General features: G+C 37.9%; 1 protein-coding gene across 7 annotated transcripts in view; it reads right to left on the bottom strand.

Moving 5' to 3' along the window:
- Positions 1-15,779, bottom strand: part of LOC125467255 (protein unc-13 homolog C-like) — a 562,058-nt gene that overhangs the window by 305,809 nt on the left and 240,470 nt on the right. For 3 of the 7 annotated variants that reach the window (XM_059639170.1, XM_048562842.2, XM_048562846.2), the window contains one exon: positions 9,065-12,334. The exons of the other annotated variants lie outside the window; for them this stretch is intronic. In XM_059639170.1, the coding sequence (XP_059495153.1) occupies positions 9,065-12,059 (2,995 nt within the window). In that variant the 5' untranslated portion in view covers positions 12,060-12,334. The remainder of the gene's footprint in view (positions 1-9,064; positions 12,335-15,779) is intronic. 7 annotated transcript variants of the gene reach the window in all.

The raw sequence follows: 15,779 nt of genomic DNA, 5'->3' as shown, positions 1-15,779 counted from the left end.
GATCAGTTTGACTGTCTTAATATTGCTGGTGCATGGCACACAGTGAGATAAGGCTGCCACCTATTTAATCTAAACAGATAGTCAAAGAAATAGTTGAATTAAGGTGTCTAAGATCAAAAAGGGGATTGACAAAGTAGATGCAGTGTGGTTGTTTCCACATCTGGAGGAGCAATCTAGAACATGAGGTCACAGCTTTAGGAAAAGGAGTAACAGATTTAAAACAGAGATGAGGAGAAATTACTTCTCTCATAGAGCCATGAATCTGTGGAATTCGCTACCCCAGAGTCTGGTGGATGCTGTGATGCTGACTAAATTTAATGAGGAGGTAGGCTGATCTTTAGTGATAGGTTGAAGGGTTATGAGGAGCAGGCAGGGAAGTGGAGTTGAGGATGAGGTGAGATCAGCCATTATCGTATCAAGCAGCTGAACTGCTTGTCCCTGCTCTTAGTTACGTTCTTATGTATTTGAATTTTATTCTAACAACTGAGTAAGTAAGTGAAAAGACAAACAAGAAGAAAAGACAAGACAGGCCAGACAGAAAGAATAATTGCCTTAGCAGTTAAAAATATCATTTCTACATTTTAAACAGGGAGGCCAAGTACCAGTCAATAAGTTCATATACAGATGCTCATAAAAAAAAGTTTGGGCAAGGACCCTTACTTAATCACATCCTGAAAATCTCCTGAGTTATAAATAAAACTGTCAAAAATTTGTACTTTCAAGTCCGACCATGGCAACATCTAGAAGTGAATTTTACAAGTTCAGTCACTAACCAAAGACTTTTAAACCATTGGATTGTCCTAAAAATCTAACTCACTCTCTAATGCACTTCATGCATTACAGCCAGTCTCCCATCCCATTCGATCCAGTATGGTCTACATGCAATTCCTGTCCTATAGCATTTGATTGAATCTCAGTTATATCAAGGAATGGCCAATTGATGCTGCCTTACTGGGGCTGCCCAAACCGCACAGGGACAAAGGAATAAAAAAATTCAGTCTGCTTTTTATTACAATTGCGACGAGTGCAGGGCCAACTAATTGTTTTTAAACACGGCATCTAAACTTGGTTGCCTAATAATAATTATTTGCATTTCCACATAGTACATTTGTTGAAAGGTCTCAAAGTGCTTTGAATAATCATTTCAACAGCATTGATTAAACAGGGAATGTTGGCCAGGACAGCTGTGCTTTTGTTCAGACAATATCAAGTAACATTGTCAAATATATTTGACAAAGACAATATAGCACTCCTTCAGTATTAAAGATAAGCTGCAGTCTAGATGCTGTTCTCAAGTCCTGTCATGAAGCATGAGACCACGAATTTCTGATCCTACTTAATATTCAAACAATGAATGATTAATGATTATTAGTAAATGCCAACATGGCAGAGGATATCTCCGGACCACACGGTCCAGGTTCAAGATCAACATTCCCTCTGTGCTGTTGCTGGGAAACACCATGCACATCAATTAGTGTGTTGATGCATGGCTTCCATTTCCGTTTTCATTGTGCACGGACCTCAGAAGCAAAAATGAATGAAATGCTGTTCAAGTCCCCTCTGCAATGGAAGTGTGTCATCACACATCTGACAGGCTGATTTAAAAAACACTTGATAATGTGAAGACTGATGAAGTCAAGCCTGCCACTGTGTGACATTAGCTCTAAGTTCCAGCAATTGTTTCACTCAAATAAAAGTACAGTTCTGCAGATGCTAAAACTCCGAAACAGACACAGGGAATGTTGGAGAAACTTAGAAGATCTGGCAGTGTCTGTGAAGAGAGAAACAAAGTTCATGTTTCTGGTACGATGCTTCTAGCTTTAAATCAATTCACTCAGCGTAGACACACCCAGTTTCTCAGTAGAAAAGCATCTCCTAAAAGCTGACAAGTTAAAATATCCTTTAATAGGACCATGTGGCACAGTGGTAATCTTTCTACCTCTGCATCAGAAGGTCCATGGTCCAAATCCCACCTGCCCAGCCAGTGTTTCATAACATATCCAAACAGGTTGATTTTTAAAAGTTATATTATTTTCTACATACCGTAAAAATGCAGTTTATAAAAATGAGCACATTAGAGGCAACATATACATATGGGCATGCAAGTTGTTTGGAGGGAGGTTACTGAGCAGGAATAATTTCTGGCAGAAAATGATTTGTGTGTTGTTCTGGGGAATAAGCTTGTCCCTGTATTCATAAATGATTTAGATGAAGTAATGGAAAAACATATATCCAACTTTGCTGATGACACTATGTCAAGTTGCACCGCAAATAGTGCATATGATGACAGAAAGTTGCAAGAGATATTGATATTGTAAAAAGCTCTGATAAATGGAGTTCAATGTGGAGGAGTATGAGGTCATCCTCTTTGACCCACAGAAAGATGGATTATTCTCCAAGTGTCAAAAAGCAGAGAGATTTAAGAGTCCTGGTGCAACAATCTGTAAAAAGCCACATGGACAGGTACAATAAGTAATTTAATAAGGCAAATGAAATCTTGGCCTTTACATGTTGTAACACAAAGGAATATGCATGTCACAGTTATATAAAGCTCTAGTTAGATCTCATTTTTAGGAATGCATTCTGATCTGGGCACTGTACCTCAGGAAGGATATATTGGTTTTAGAGTGAGTGCCATGAAGATTCACCAAAATGCCTGGGGCTAACAGCGACAACTTATCAGGATAAATTTCATGGACTCAATTTGTATTTCCTTGAGTAACGAACTATTTATTAGATATGAAGCTGATGGACTAGATCAAGACAAAGTATTTGCTCCACTGGAACAGTCCAGAGCAAGGGAGCATAACTTTAAGATTATAATTAGGATGTCGAAAGATGATGTCAATAAGCACTTGTTGATGCAATGGGCAGTGGAAATCTGTCGTACATGGTAATGATTTGAAGAGCACCTTATCTTCTGCCTGGGCACTTTACAGACCAGAGAACTCAACATTGAGTTCTCTAACTTCAAATAATCTTCCCACCCTGCCCCGGATCCTTTTCCAGCCCCACCTCCTCCCTCCCAATCCACCTTCTGATCCTCCCTTCCAGCCACCAATCAGATTCATCCTTCCCATCGACCAAGCATGTCACACTTACTACCAGTGTCCACCTTTCACCATTATTTTGCTACTCCCTTTCCCCCGCTCTCTTTATCTGCAGTTTCTCCCTATCCTCATATCTAGTCCTGAAGAAGAGTAAGAACCCGAAATATTGGCCGCTGCTTTCCCCCAGATGCTGCCTGTGTTCTTCCTGCCTCCTGTTTGTCTACCTTACATAAGTTCTCAATGGACAAGACGTGAAAAATCAGGCTCCTGATAATTATAGCTATGCCTAATTATAGTGTTATGTAATGTCAAAGGCTACAAGAATCTTCTGAAACCAACAAAAGCCTTTAATAATTACTTCAATCTGAGAACAAATAAAATCTTTGAATGTCAAAAGAAAATGTATAGGTGGCAGCAAACTACCCAAACCACCAGCTACCAATGGCTGGTGCCCAGATCTCCATTTCTTCCCAGAGAGTGTCAGAGGCCAATGCAGACCTTTGTGGAATAAAAGGTAAAGATTGTGGCATAAAAGATGGAGAGATAAAATGAAAACCAGCCAAAACCTAACTTAATGTTGGAGTGGGTTCAGAGTCTAAGTGGCCTGCTTCTGTTCATATGTTTATATTTCAAAAAATTCTCTTGGAATGACATTTTAACCTCTGCAAACAACTGAACATTAAACTTGACCTTCTAAATAAAGCAATTTTTTCATTTTTCCAGTTGTACTCAGAGATTAAAAAAAAACCTGTCCTTGAGGCTACATTTCAGAAGATATTCTTGAAGCACATTTCAGATCGAGCACATATTGCAGTGCACCCGTATAATCCGCTTCTAAATTTCTCAAAGGATATAAAGAAAGTGCAGAGGTATAGCTTTAGGATCAGTCTCATTAAGAGACAATTAAAAGATACGGCAGAAGAAAATGTCCTCTAACCCAGCATAATCCGCTGGATTTATTCTTGATGTTTTCAAAGATAATGGTTAATATCAATGCAGGAAAGAATGAGAAATAATCACGCGTCCATTCTGCAGGCACAACACAAACAATAAAAATGGTTTTGTAAAAGATGCAACTGTTGTACTGCATTAGAGTTGTGAAGCTTCTTGTTAGTTTCGACGATTGCCTGCAGGTATCAAGAAACTTTCAGCAACAATTGTACTTGCTGAGGGAAAAAAAACATTGCTGCTGTGTCTCCTGACTGCACGCCAATTGGTAATTTTCCAGGACCAGAGAAACATATCAAAAACTGTTTCACAATTGGTCTGCATTTACTCTGAAGGATGTTAATTGGTTATAAATGAAACCAATAAGCATGGGAGTCAAGGAAAACAGAAAAAGCAACAAAATTGCTACTTCTGCACTCCTGTCAAACTAGCCTTAATGGATAGGAAATCATGCATTGAAGGTGTTCAATCTTACTGCACATGCGCCCAGGAGGCAGAAGCAGAATTTTACCTTCCCATCATAAATGGCAGCCTGAAACTTTTCACTTAGGACTAAACAGCAACAATCTATTTTCTGGTGAGATAACCGGCCCAGACAATGGCCCCAACAATGTTACAGGACATACAAAATGACAATATACAAACCTGGGAATGAAAACAACATTAGCATTTTAATTGCTCTGCATTTCCAGATGGCATTGTGTCTTCCCTCATAATGAAATACACTTTAAACATTGGAGGCCAGAAAATTGCACATTTCTTCTTATGGTGAAAACAGAACCAAGCCACTGCAGTGCAGGTAACTGATATCAAGCTACAAGTATAAAGATATTGTGTCATTAGTTTGTAAATACAGCTTTAGATTTGGAAACTGCTATTAAGATATGGATTATATAACATCCTTCAGACATTACATATTTAACATTACATAAATCAGAAGATATTCTCCCAATGTGTTAGCTTATCAGAATATTATAAATAAACTTGACTCTTGAGATATTCTCCTTGGTGCTTTGTTTTAAACCAATGTAATCAAGTATTTAAATAACATATCTGTTGTGATGATTTTATGATCTTTCCAGGTTGTGACTACTTTGCTCAGCTCGGCCCCATCCTTGCAAACAGTACTGCATTATTGTTAATACTCTAAATTGGCACTAGTTCTTAATAGGTGAATCTATTGATGCTTTGCATTTATCCCAAGGGAAATAAATATGTATACACACACTAAAACAACATTGAACATTTTACTTTGCATTACCAGTGTTCAGGACAATTATGAGGAATTAGCAGGGACCACGACTTACAATGTTTGATGTTTTTGAAAGGACTCGTTTAAGCAAAATACTACTGAGCCATTCTACAAAAACAGTATTACCTAACCAGCAGGACTGAATGTATTTTATTATCTTCCGTGTTGTGTTCATTACTACACCTTGCCAATATAAATAACAAAGCTGTGCAGAAATCGCCAACTCCAAATAACTTTGAGGAAACAGGAATTTATAACAGGGCATAACAGTAAGAGGTTACAATCTAGAAATTATAGCTGTTTATTCAGAGTGAGGCCGTCAAATAACTTTCACTGCACATCGTAGAAATCTGGAATATTCTCCTCTATAAAATTGGGAGTACTGGAACAATCAAAAATTTCAAGAGAGAGGTTTTAGTTAGGTAAGGTTATTTTGGCATGTGCATCAAAAACAGCTAAAAAGATTAGAGGTACATTTCAACATTGATCTAATAAAATAGAAGGACTACCCTGCAGCACTAAATGACCTATTTGTATATAATAGCAGCAATTACCAATTGCGTTTAAAGTAACATCTCAGCATAGGATGGACCAAAGGGTAAGTGTTAATGATGTTATTCGACAGCTGCATGAGAAAATAGACTGTATAAGATGGGAAAATAGACTGAGAAAGTTAATGGCGATACTTGCTAAGCTGTAGGGCCTTGAATGAGTCCTACGAATATTCCTTTACAGGCTGAAAATGACACCTGTAGCTTGTTTACGTTGTGGCTGTGTTCTCTGTACTGGCCAGAAGTTCTGTCTTTCTGTGCCTTGCTGTCTGTTACACTGTATAACAGAGAGAGAGTTTTGTTCCAAATCATGGGACTTGGCCTCTGATCGGAATCATAAACAGTGCCAGGAACAAGCTCAGCCTCCAGACCCTTCATGAACAGCCAGAAGGGCATGAGGCTTATTGTATTTTTCCTTTTTTTAAAATTCTTTTTATTTACTTAATAAATGCTCCTTTCTATTTCATCTTTTTAAATTACTTAATAAGCATTCATATTTAAGCAAATTGCTGTTGTTTAGCCTCTCTTCACTACGTATAACTGAATCTGAAGACGACTGCATGGATACACTCTGTGATCCGAGACACTGTTAGTTTACAACTACAAACTGAGAAGATATTTACCTCACGACTTATGGATGAGTAACTTCCTATAACAGAAGAATGAGAAACATTTGAAGAGGAAAAGATACTATTCCCTTTTGTTTAAAAGCTACAGTTAAATAACCGTGAAAATCAAAAAAGAGAATTTACACATAAGAGCGCACCACTGTACTGATTCAAGCAGAGAATACAGTAAAAGTTGGACACTTGATATTTTCCAGTGAATCTCTGTAAGCAGCTAGTTGTTGACTGGTGAGATAATGTATTTCAAACCATGCACTGAAAAATATTATGCTAACATGCCTTGATTTCCACTTTATGGTAATGAATAAATACTTGGATAGGGTTTGACATGCATTCTGTTTCAATAAATGCTTAGGAGGACTTGATTAACACAACACGTTCAAACTAACATCTTCTGTTACAAAGGCATCACGAAATTTAATTTAGTAGACTCAGTTAAAGTAATAATAGTGAATAATGGCTGGGATGGAAATGGAACCCTGAGATCACTGTCTGCAATGTTCTAGCAATTTGTGATAACTGCTGGCCCAGCCAATCACACCCACATCCTAGGAATGAATAAAACAAAACTTAATATGAAGTTTCAGAGATATTAGGAACTACTGGTGCTGGAGAATCTGAGCTAACAAGGTGTAGAGCTGGATGAACACAGCAGGCCAAGCAGCATCTGAGGAGCAGGAAAGCTGATGTTCAGGTCGGGACCCTTCTTCAGAAATTTCTGAAGAAGGGCCCGTACCCAAAACGTCAACTTGCCTGCTCCTCTGATGCTGCTTGGCCTGCTGTGTTCATCCAGCTCTACACCTTGTTATCTTAATTTGAACTTTAATTCTGTAGAAATCTAATGATGCTGTTTTTGTTTTCCTGCTAATGCTGAGTGATTGTGGGTTACAAAGAGATTCATCTTTATGTACAATATGCTTGCAGCAACATGTGCAATTAGACCGTAAGAAATAGGAACAGAAATAGGCCATTCAGCCCATTAAGTCCGCATCACCATTCAATAGCATCATGACAGATCTGACGTTGCTCATGTCCACTTTCCTGCATCTTCCCTGTGATCCTCAATTCCCTACTGAACTGTAGCATAACTAATGGATAAAACAGCTTTGCCCACTCACGAGCTAATCGGTAAACATGCAAGGATATTTATCAAAAATAATGTCTGACTGTGGTACATCCTCTTTACCCTTGATTAAATGTAAACCTGTTTATAAAAAAAGACTTCTCAAAAAATATATTCAGTTAAGCAACTGCTAGTAAAAGGTAAGAATGTAAAGTACATAGTTTGCACAACAAATTTCTGTATTCGCAGACTCGGTGGTTAATTCTGGTCTGTAAACCATCTATTTATCAAGCTTTCAGCTATTGCTTTGAAACTTTCAGCAGTGGTAAAACGTAATTCAAGCACAATGTTAATCTACCAATAAATTATTTTTGCAAGAAGATACTTTTTTCATCCTCTTTCTACTTAATATTGCAATTAAACTGACAGAAATTTTGAAAAATTAGATATATTATGAGTAACAGTGTACAACTTTAGATTTCTCATCAAAGTACCAAGGTAGTAATGGTTGACATTACCCAACCAAACAGAGGGATCAATGGTGCTTTAGTATCTACGCAAAGAATGGAAAAAAGAAATAAATATGTTATTATGAATCGGAAACAGATAAAATACTTGTATCAAAGCTAGATTTTAAGTTCTAATGTGCTGAGTATCCAAGTCTTTAAACAGTTAAGTATTGTACAATTTCCTACACAACATAAAAATAAAAGAGATGTAGAGCTCACAACATTTTACCAGAATAGTCAAATCATTAATTATTTGAAACATAATTACAACAGAGTGTATGCTGTACAAATCAGTAAGACCCTGTCCTTGTCTACGTAGAGTACTTTTAGTAAAGATGTACTAATAATCCTCGTGTTGTAATTGAACATTGTAAATTGTCTTGAATGCAAGTGAAAATAACCAAGAGTTAGTGTTTGTCAGGGTGACAATTATCGCCTACTTCTACAAAGGTAGTTCATTCCACACAATTAACATGAGATGACAGATACACTTTCACAGTATAACAAATCCAAAAAGGATAGCAAATCCAGAAAGTAAAAGAAAGCTTACGGGATAAACAGGAGTTACCATTTCTGTGTAATATGGTAACATAAAAGCACACGGCTACTTACAGATTCAGGATTTCAGACAGTAACAAGAATCTGAGTTCATTTCTATCATACTTTTCAATTTTCAGGCTAAACCCTAACCTCTGGGAACTTGGCTTACAGGGGGCAGTTAATAGCAAGCTTCCCTTTTGTTTGTTTATATTTGTCCCATATTTTCTCACCCTGAATACCAATTGTGGTCTCAAGCCTTTGGGGAAATCTTTTCTCTCTCACTGCCAGCAGGAAGCTGAATACACCAGTTAGCAGTGCACATAAGCTAACTGACTGATGCCATCCTTCCTTCCTACATCCACGTATCCTAACTCAGAAACTCAATAGAAGAATTCAAATCTGAGTCTTGCCATCAGGTGCCCCATACATTGTACATTATATTTAACTTCTGACTATGGTTAGGTTCCCCTATGCACTTCAGTAAGTGTTACATTTAAATTATTTCTATAGTTTTAGCACAAGTACCTGTAGAAAGAATCCTCTCTTCCATTTCTGCTACTTGTTGTCTATATGCTTTGCAAGCAGCTTGTTTGAATGTGGGTCTTATTTTGACCTTCTTTGGAACTTCAGGACATTCCTCTGGGACAGTTTGATTTTCAGATTCTTCTGATACACTCTGACGTTCATGCCGTTCTGCTGAGATGACGGCCGGGGGCTCTATCTCTTCATCATTGCTGGTCTCATATGGGACCTCATAACTGTCTCCTTGTAAACCTGGGGCCATAAGTTCTTCCCGAGGCTCAGGTGATAACATCTGCTCATCACTTGATTTGGGAAATGTTTTATTTTCCAGCTTTGCAAGCACTTCCTCCATCACCTCAACGTAATCCATTTCGTTTTCCCCTGCTTGCTCACTGCTCTCATCTTCCTCAGCTCTGTAATAATAGGGTTCACAGTACAAGTCTGAATCAAGGGTAGCACATGATTCACCTGCTGTGGACTGAGACAAAGTCCTGAACCGTCCCAAAAAATTACCTGTTTTCCCATCTTCACTCAGACTTTGGGTACTTCTAGAGTCCATTTTATTCCAAACAACCTCTAAGGCAGACTTAGCACGCTGAAGGGACGATCCAAATCTTTGGAAGCTGAATCCTGTATCCGAGAGGTCAATACTCAGGCGGCTATGCCAGGATTTAGCTGGCACCTCCATTGATTCAGTGTCACTAGGAAGTTCGCTCTGACTACGACATCTTAACGAATATCTATTTTGATGCTGATAATTATCACTAGAATATGAATCATGATAGGGCTCATATGTGCTTTCCCACTGATTTTGAGGTTCTCTATCAAAACCAGAACATTCTGACATGTCAAGGGTTGTATCATATGTTTCTTCTTCGTATCCTTGGCCAACAGCCTGGTAATTTGTATCAAAGTCTGTAGTATAGTCTAAGATATTTTGCTCCGATGGGCTATTTAATTCAGATGTAAAGACATGCTGTGAGGTGTCTAGACCAGAGTCTGTGCCTTGTTCTAAATGTTGCCATTCTTTCCATGGTGAAAGGTCACCTTGCAAGGACAACTGTGAGTCACTGTAATGACTTCTATCACCAGAAACACACAGTATTCCATTGCTCATGCCACTATCAGCAGTCTCTGTGTTTTCTACTTCATTTTGTTCTATATAATGTTGATCTTCATACTCATACTGCTGATTACTTACATTGTTAGCCCAGGCAGCTGCTGCCTCTTCCTTACCTCTTAACCAAATGTCTTTTTCTGAAGATGACACAACTGAGGCACCATCAGCTCTGATGAAGTACTGATTGTCTGTAAAATCTTCAGAGTAAGATATTGACTGGCAGAGTTTAGAAAAATCAGATTCTGATCGGCTCAGTTTGGTTGTACAGTAATCAGTTTGGAGCCATGAGGGGGTTACTTCATTGTAATAAGGTTCTAGCTGTTTTTGGGTCTCTTCGAATGGAGATGAATGAAGGCTGTCATCAGTACACAACTGTGTGGAGTCTGAATATGAGCTGCAAACAACAGTTCTGTCAATGTTAACAATGTTGTGACATTCTGCACCTAATTTTGAAGCAATGGACACTTTCTCAAAAACCGCTTTGGAACTCAATTCAAAACCATGAATATTATGGTCCTCCTCCTGATCTTTGTCACTCAATTCAGGTGATGTCAACCCATCACATCTGGGCTCCTCCTCTGTGGTTGCTAACTTCATATTCATACTTTCATATGTCTGGGATTTTGATGGAAGTGAAAATTCTTTTCTGTCCTTCAGGTCATAAAAAATCTCTGTAGAAATCCCAATGCCTGAACCTTTCAACTTATAACACTTTTTAAGAATTAAGTCTCTGTTTTGGGGACTGTCAAAATACACAAGAATGGGGCGAGGCTTGGCATTGGCACAGTCTCTTTGTTGCCCTAGTCTGTGCACAAGTTCAATCTGAACAGTTTTTCGTGCATCTGTAAGCCCTAACTTCTCTTCTATAATTTCATAAATTGTGTTTTCTGTGTTTTCATGCAATTCTTCAGGTACATTAGTAAATCGTAGGCTTACATTGTTTCCTTGATAGTTAATTTGTCTTATATAATCATGAATATCTCGGGTTTCTCTTCTGGACTGCACAAACCCAGAGCGTAATTGTTCAATTTCCGTTTGCACCACTTCCACGCTACTGGAAATTTCATCAATGGACTCTTTCAGGGCATTTACATGTCCGCGTAGCTCACATAACTCGGTTTCTATTTGACTGATCCCCTGAAGCTCCTTAAAGATCATTTCCATGACATCATGAGTTTGACTAATGCAGCCAGTGGAACTGAATGCGGGTTCCAGTCCACTCTTTTGCTGCAGACGTCCTGTTCTGTCCAGGGATTTGCTTCGAAAGCCAAGAGATTTCTTCCACGTGCTCATTTCTGTATCTGAGGAAATACACTCCTGACTTTTCTTCCACTTGCGAAGCTTACGCAACGCACCAAGTCTTAGTAATGTACGATCTGCATCTGAGCTTCCATCAGATGCAGCCAGGCTGCTGACGCTTTTCCTATTTCTCCTTACTGGCATCGTGTGTGACTTATGATCTTTTATTTTCTGTGAAACACTTACTTCGTTCAATAATTCAGAGGTGCCACTGTCAACAGACCACAACTCTGAACACAAGGTGTCATTATTTGATGAGCTAATATCTTTTTTCAGCCCGTTTGCTATAGCCACTCTATAACTCAACGTAGGAGAAAGTGAATATTCTGTTTTTCCTTCCTCGTCTTCAACAGATAAGTTATGGGCAGATTGACACTTAGCTATTCGTTTGACAGTGGTTTTCAGATTTGTTGAGAATTTTTGATTTCGTGCCGAATTAGATTGCAGGTGTTTTTGTACTTTCTTGTCTAGATTACTCTCTTTTTTCCTTGTCGTATTTGCTGGTTTCTTAGTAAACATTCCTTTGTAAAACTTTAAAAGGTAGACCTGGAGTAGATTCTTCAAAAAGGAAGAAATCATAGGGAAAGGCAACAAGTATCACTGATTCCAGTCAAAAACCAGGGCAGTTGCAATCAAGTCAGCCATACATTTCTCAGAACGAGAGCGTCACTTTCAGCAAAAGACACATTAACAGCATCAAACCGTATGTCCTATTTCTTAGCAAGTAGATAGCGTTTATAGATTTATGCAGATAATTGTCAGAACGCAATCAGAACGTATTTGTATCAGAAGCTGCTAAAAGTCCTGGGGAAAGGGCAACAGCACTGAACAAGGTGGGGATCCCATGTCTGTCCCTGTTATAGAAAAGAAGATATTAGCAATGAACTACACAAAATTTTCAACAATTCTGTTTTAGCATTCAAAGCGAACAACAATATATTATGTTAGCAAACAATTAACTGGTCATAGCTACTAAAACACAAACATACATCAACTTATTATTTGGCCTTTTATAGTCATATTTTGCAGTAACAATCAAAAGTAAATAAAAAAGCTTGTTATTTGTGGAACCAGTGCAATGTAATTTAACTGAAAAAAATGGTACATTACTGTTCCACTTTTTATTATAAATGGTCTCCAAGCTGATGTGTAGTAGGAAAGCTCAGCGTGTAGCACTGCATTTTTTTTCATTTCTGTGTCTTCACTCTATCCTTTTCTCAAAACAGATTTTATCATCACTATGCACAGGTCATTTTCTAAAATTATCCACACAAATTTGACTTATTGAACATGGCAATTCTTTTCTTTAAAATGAAGAACATATTATAATAGATTTCATATTTATTTCATTCATTATACTTTTGTATTTATACTTAATATAGTTTGCCAATAGTGCTTTGGCAAACTTGTCCCTTTCAATCAGAATGAACTGTAAGGAGCATCAATATTTTTGGTTTCAATTTCTTCATTTGAACTGTGAACATTAAGAACACTATAGGAAGAAACTAGCTATGAAGAATTACCAAGATAAACAGTATGGGGAGCTGAACAAACAACTCTAAGTTTAGATAAACTACATGCTTATGGAAGTTCTCAGTTTCAGCATTCCAAATTAGTGGTTGGATTTTTGTCATTAAGGTAGGTAGCAGGGATATAGAAATTCCTGGTTCAGCCAGCCTGTCTCAAGAGAATAATGGGAACTCAGTGCATGTTCTTGGCTCAGAGCTCAGACATCCATTAGACTTTAGAAAAGTAGAAAATAGTGAATTAATTACTCTTTTGAAGAAAAAATCCTAGTGTCACTATAGGGTCAATTGGTTATATATAGTGGGGAATGGACATGAAAGTGCCACAGCTTGATATGGAGAGTATGAGGGGGCCATGGGAGCTGTGCAGGGGACCACGGTTTGGCATGACAAGCATTGGTAAGAACATTTCAGTTTATCTTTCCAAAGGTTCCCTCACCCAGATGATGATTTGCGATACCTCCAAGGCACCATGCACTATAAATCCTTTAAATCCTTGACTCAACACCATTAAAGTTATAGAGGACAACAGCAGGTGGCTGTCCCCACTATGACACCAGCCAGGTTAAGGAGGGAGGCCGTGAAATTATGAGCCACGCCAGCCTGCACCCCAAGGCCAGCACCAAAATCAGAAAACTCCAATATGCGCCAGAAATCCCAGAATCGGATCTTGCTGCCATTTTCACTCCTTCGCAAAGTTTCCCCAATTCTATGGAAATCCAGCCCAATGTCTCATGTTTTCAACCTCACACTTTCTCCAATTTAAAGAAAATGTCACAGTTCCTCTCTCCCAGTGACCCAAAAGAATCTGTAAAATGCTAAGATTTCAATCTGTTTATTTACTTTGAAATCTGTTTCTCAGTTGTACGTTGTTAGTTTTTGCATTGCCAAACTAAAATGAGTGCTCAGCTCCTCTCCATATATACAACTTTTGTTTATTACCTGAAGGTTGAATGTGTTGTCAGTTTTAAGTTACAGTTAGCCTCACAAGAGAAGATTTATCAAAAAGGTGTATTACTTATTGTTTAGCAATCTTAGGGTTGCAAAGGGAAATAGTCTCAACGTATGTTATTTTCACTTTTGACAGAAAATGAAACTATTTGATTCACGGAAGTACAAACTTTCACACTTTGACTGCCACACAAAATGCAAAAGTCCATGGGTAAAATCTGGGTGAATGATTGAATAAATTCTTGCGCTCACTACTTTTGTAAATTTTCATCACATTACTAATACAAACCTTAATATTCCCATGAAAATGCAATTTAAATATCTGGTGCAGTAGTAAACATTTAAAAACACTCTGAACTGAAATAAATCATGGTTTTAATGTTATTTTTTCCATCACATCAATTTAGTTTATAAATTCCCAACTTCACTTCCTTACAAAGGATCTTTAAAGGCATTTACGTTCTCGTTTCCTCCATTATTTAGACACCCAACATTGCCAAAATCAATGAGAACTTACTGAAGTTTGGGCCCAATTTCAATACCAGCTGAACAACAGCGTCAAAGTCAAGGTCATTGATCAAGCCAGCCTCAAAGTCGCAAAATCTAACTTGGGTATATTCTGGGTGTAATAGAATTTACCTTTTGCTGAATAAACAATTTCAGTGGCACAGTGGTGGTGTCCCTAACCCTAAGCCAGAAGGCCCAGGTTCAAGTCCCACCTGCTCGAGAGGCGTGACATTACATCTCAGAACAGGTTGTTTCGAAAATATTTAAATTATCTCAGTCCTAACTGTTGACAACTGCTACAACTCTCGTTGATGTGGTCAGGATTGATTATACAAAAAAAAAACAAATGGAACAGCATGATTCCAAGAATCCTTTTACGGAGACAAAACACTAGAAAAAAACAGATCAGTCTGATCATAAAATGAGAGGAATATTTAGCAAATTCCCCCTTACATCTAGACAGGTAAGAAGTTATAGTTTTAGATTTTAAAAATCATATTGTGAATCAATAATTCTATGTCCTTCTGCATTTATCTCTGTTTCCACAGAACACCTTACAGGAGAGGGCAGTTGTTTTCGTAATGGTAAAATGCAATGCTCCACATTGGGTCTCTTCACTACACAGCAGCACATTAACCCTAGAATTGAATCTGCTGCTAAAATGTCAACGTTAACAAAGGATTTAAGTCTCTTTTATCAATAAATATAAATCATAACTGCTGTTTTGTGCCACAGGAAAAAAGTATCTGATAAAAATCACACAAAACATCAATTTTAATTCTTTTCTTTAGAGATATCGTTCAAGTTTCAGAAAATTACATCGTCTAAGCTGCTCTTATTCAGACTCATACGAGGTTAAAAAAGAGTTGTACTTCAGTGAATTGTTTAACTGGTAATTGTGCACAATTGCATGAAAGGGAGATGATTGCATGTGGAGAAATGTGTCAATGCTAAGACGATGCCACCAACGTTTTGATAAAAAGGGAAGCGATATGTCATGGTTGTATTTGACATGATGGTGTGCATTTGCATGTGATTATGTATCAAGACTTTAAGAATAATACTTTCTGTTATTACTTTCTAGTGCCGTGTTATCCTCTGTAGCAAGTAAGTAATACTGCATGAACTACAGACTTCTTTAAAGGGCTAATGCTGCTATATGACTGACTAATGTTGCTTCATTGCCGCAAATCTGGCCTTAGCTTCTTTTATGGCATCATGCTATATCCCACAGCATTGGCTAAATTCATAACTAAACATGGGTTTGAAAGTCAGATCACCCTATCAGAGTCATAACTTAGGGGTGGGGAGTGTC

The sequence above is a fragment of the Stegostoma tigrinum genome, chromosome 33 (assembly GCF_030684315.1).
Source record: "Stegostoma tigrinum isolate sSteTig4 chromosome 33, sSteTig4.hap1, whole genome shotgun sequence".
NCBI lineage: Eukaryota > Metazoa > Chordata > Chondrichthyes > Orectolobiformes > Stegostomatidae > Stegostoma > Stegostoma tigrinum.
Note: the sequence above shows the minus strand (reverse complement) of the source record. Positions and strands in the feature narration are given on the sequence as shown.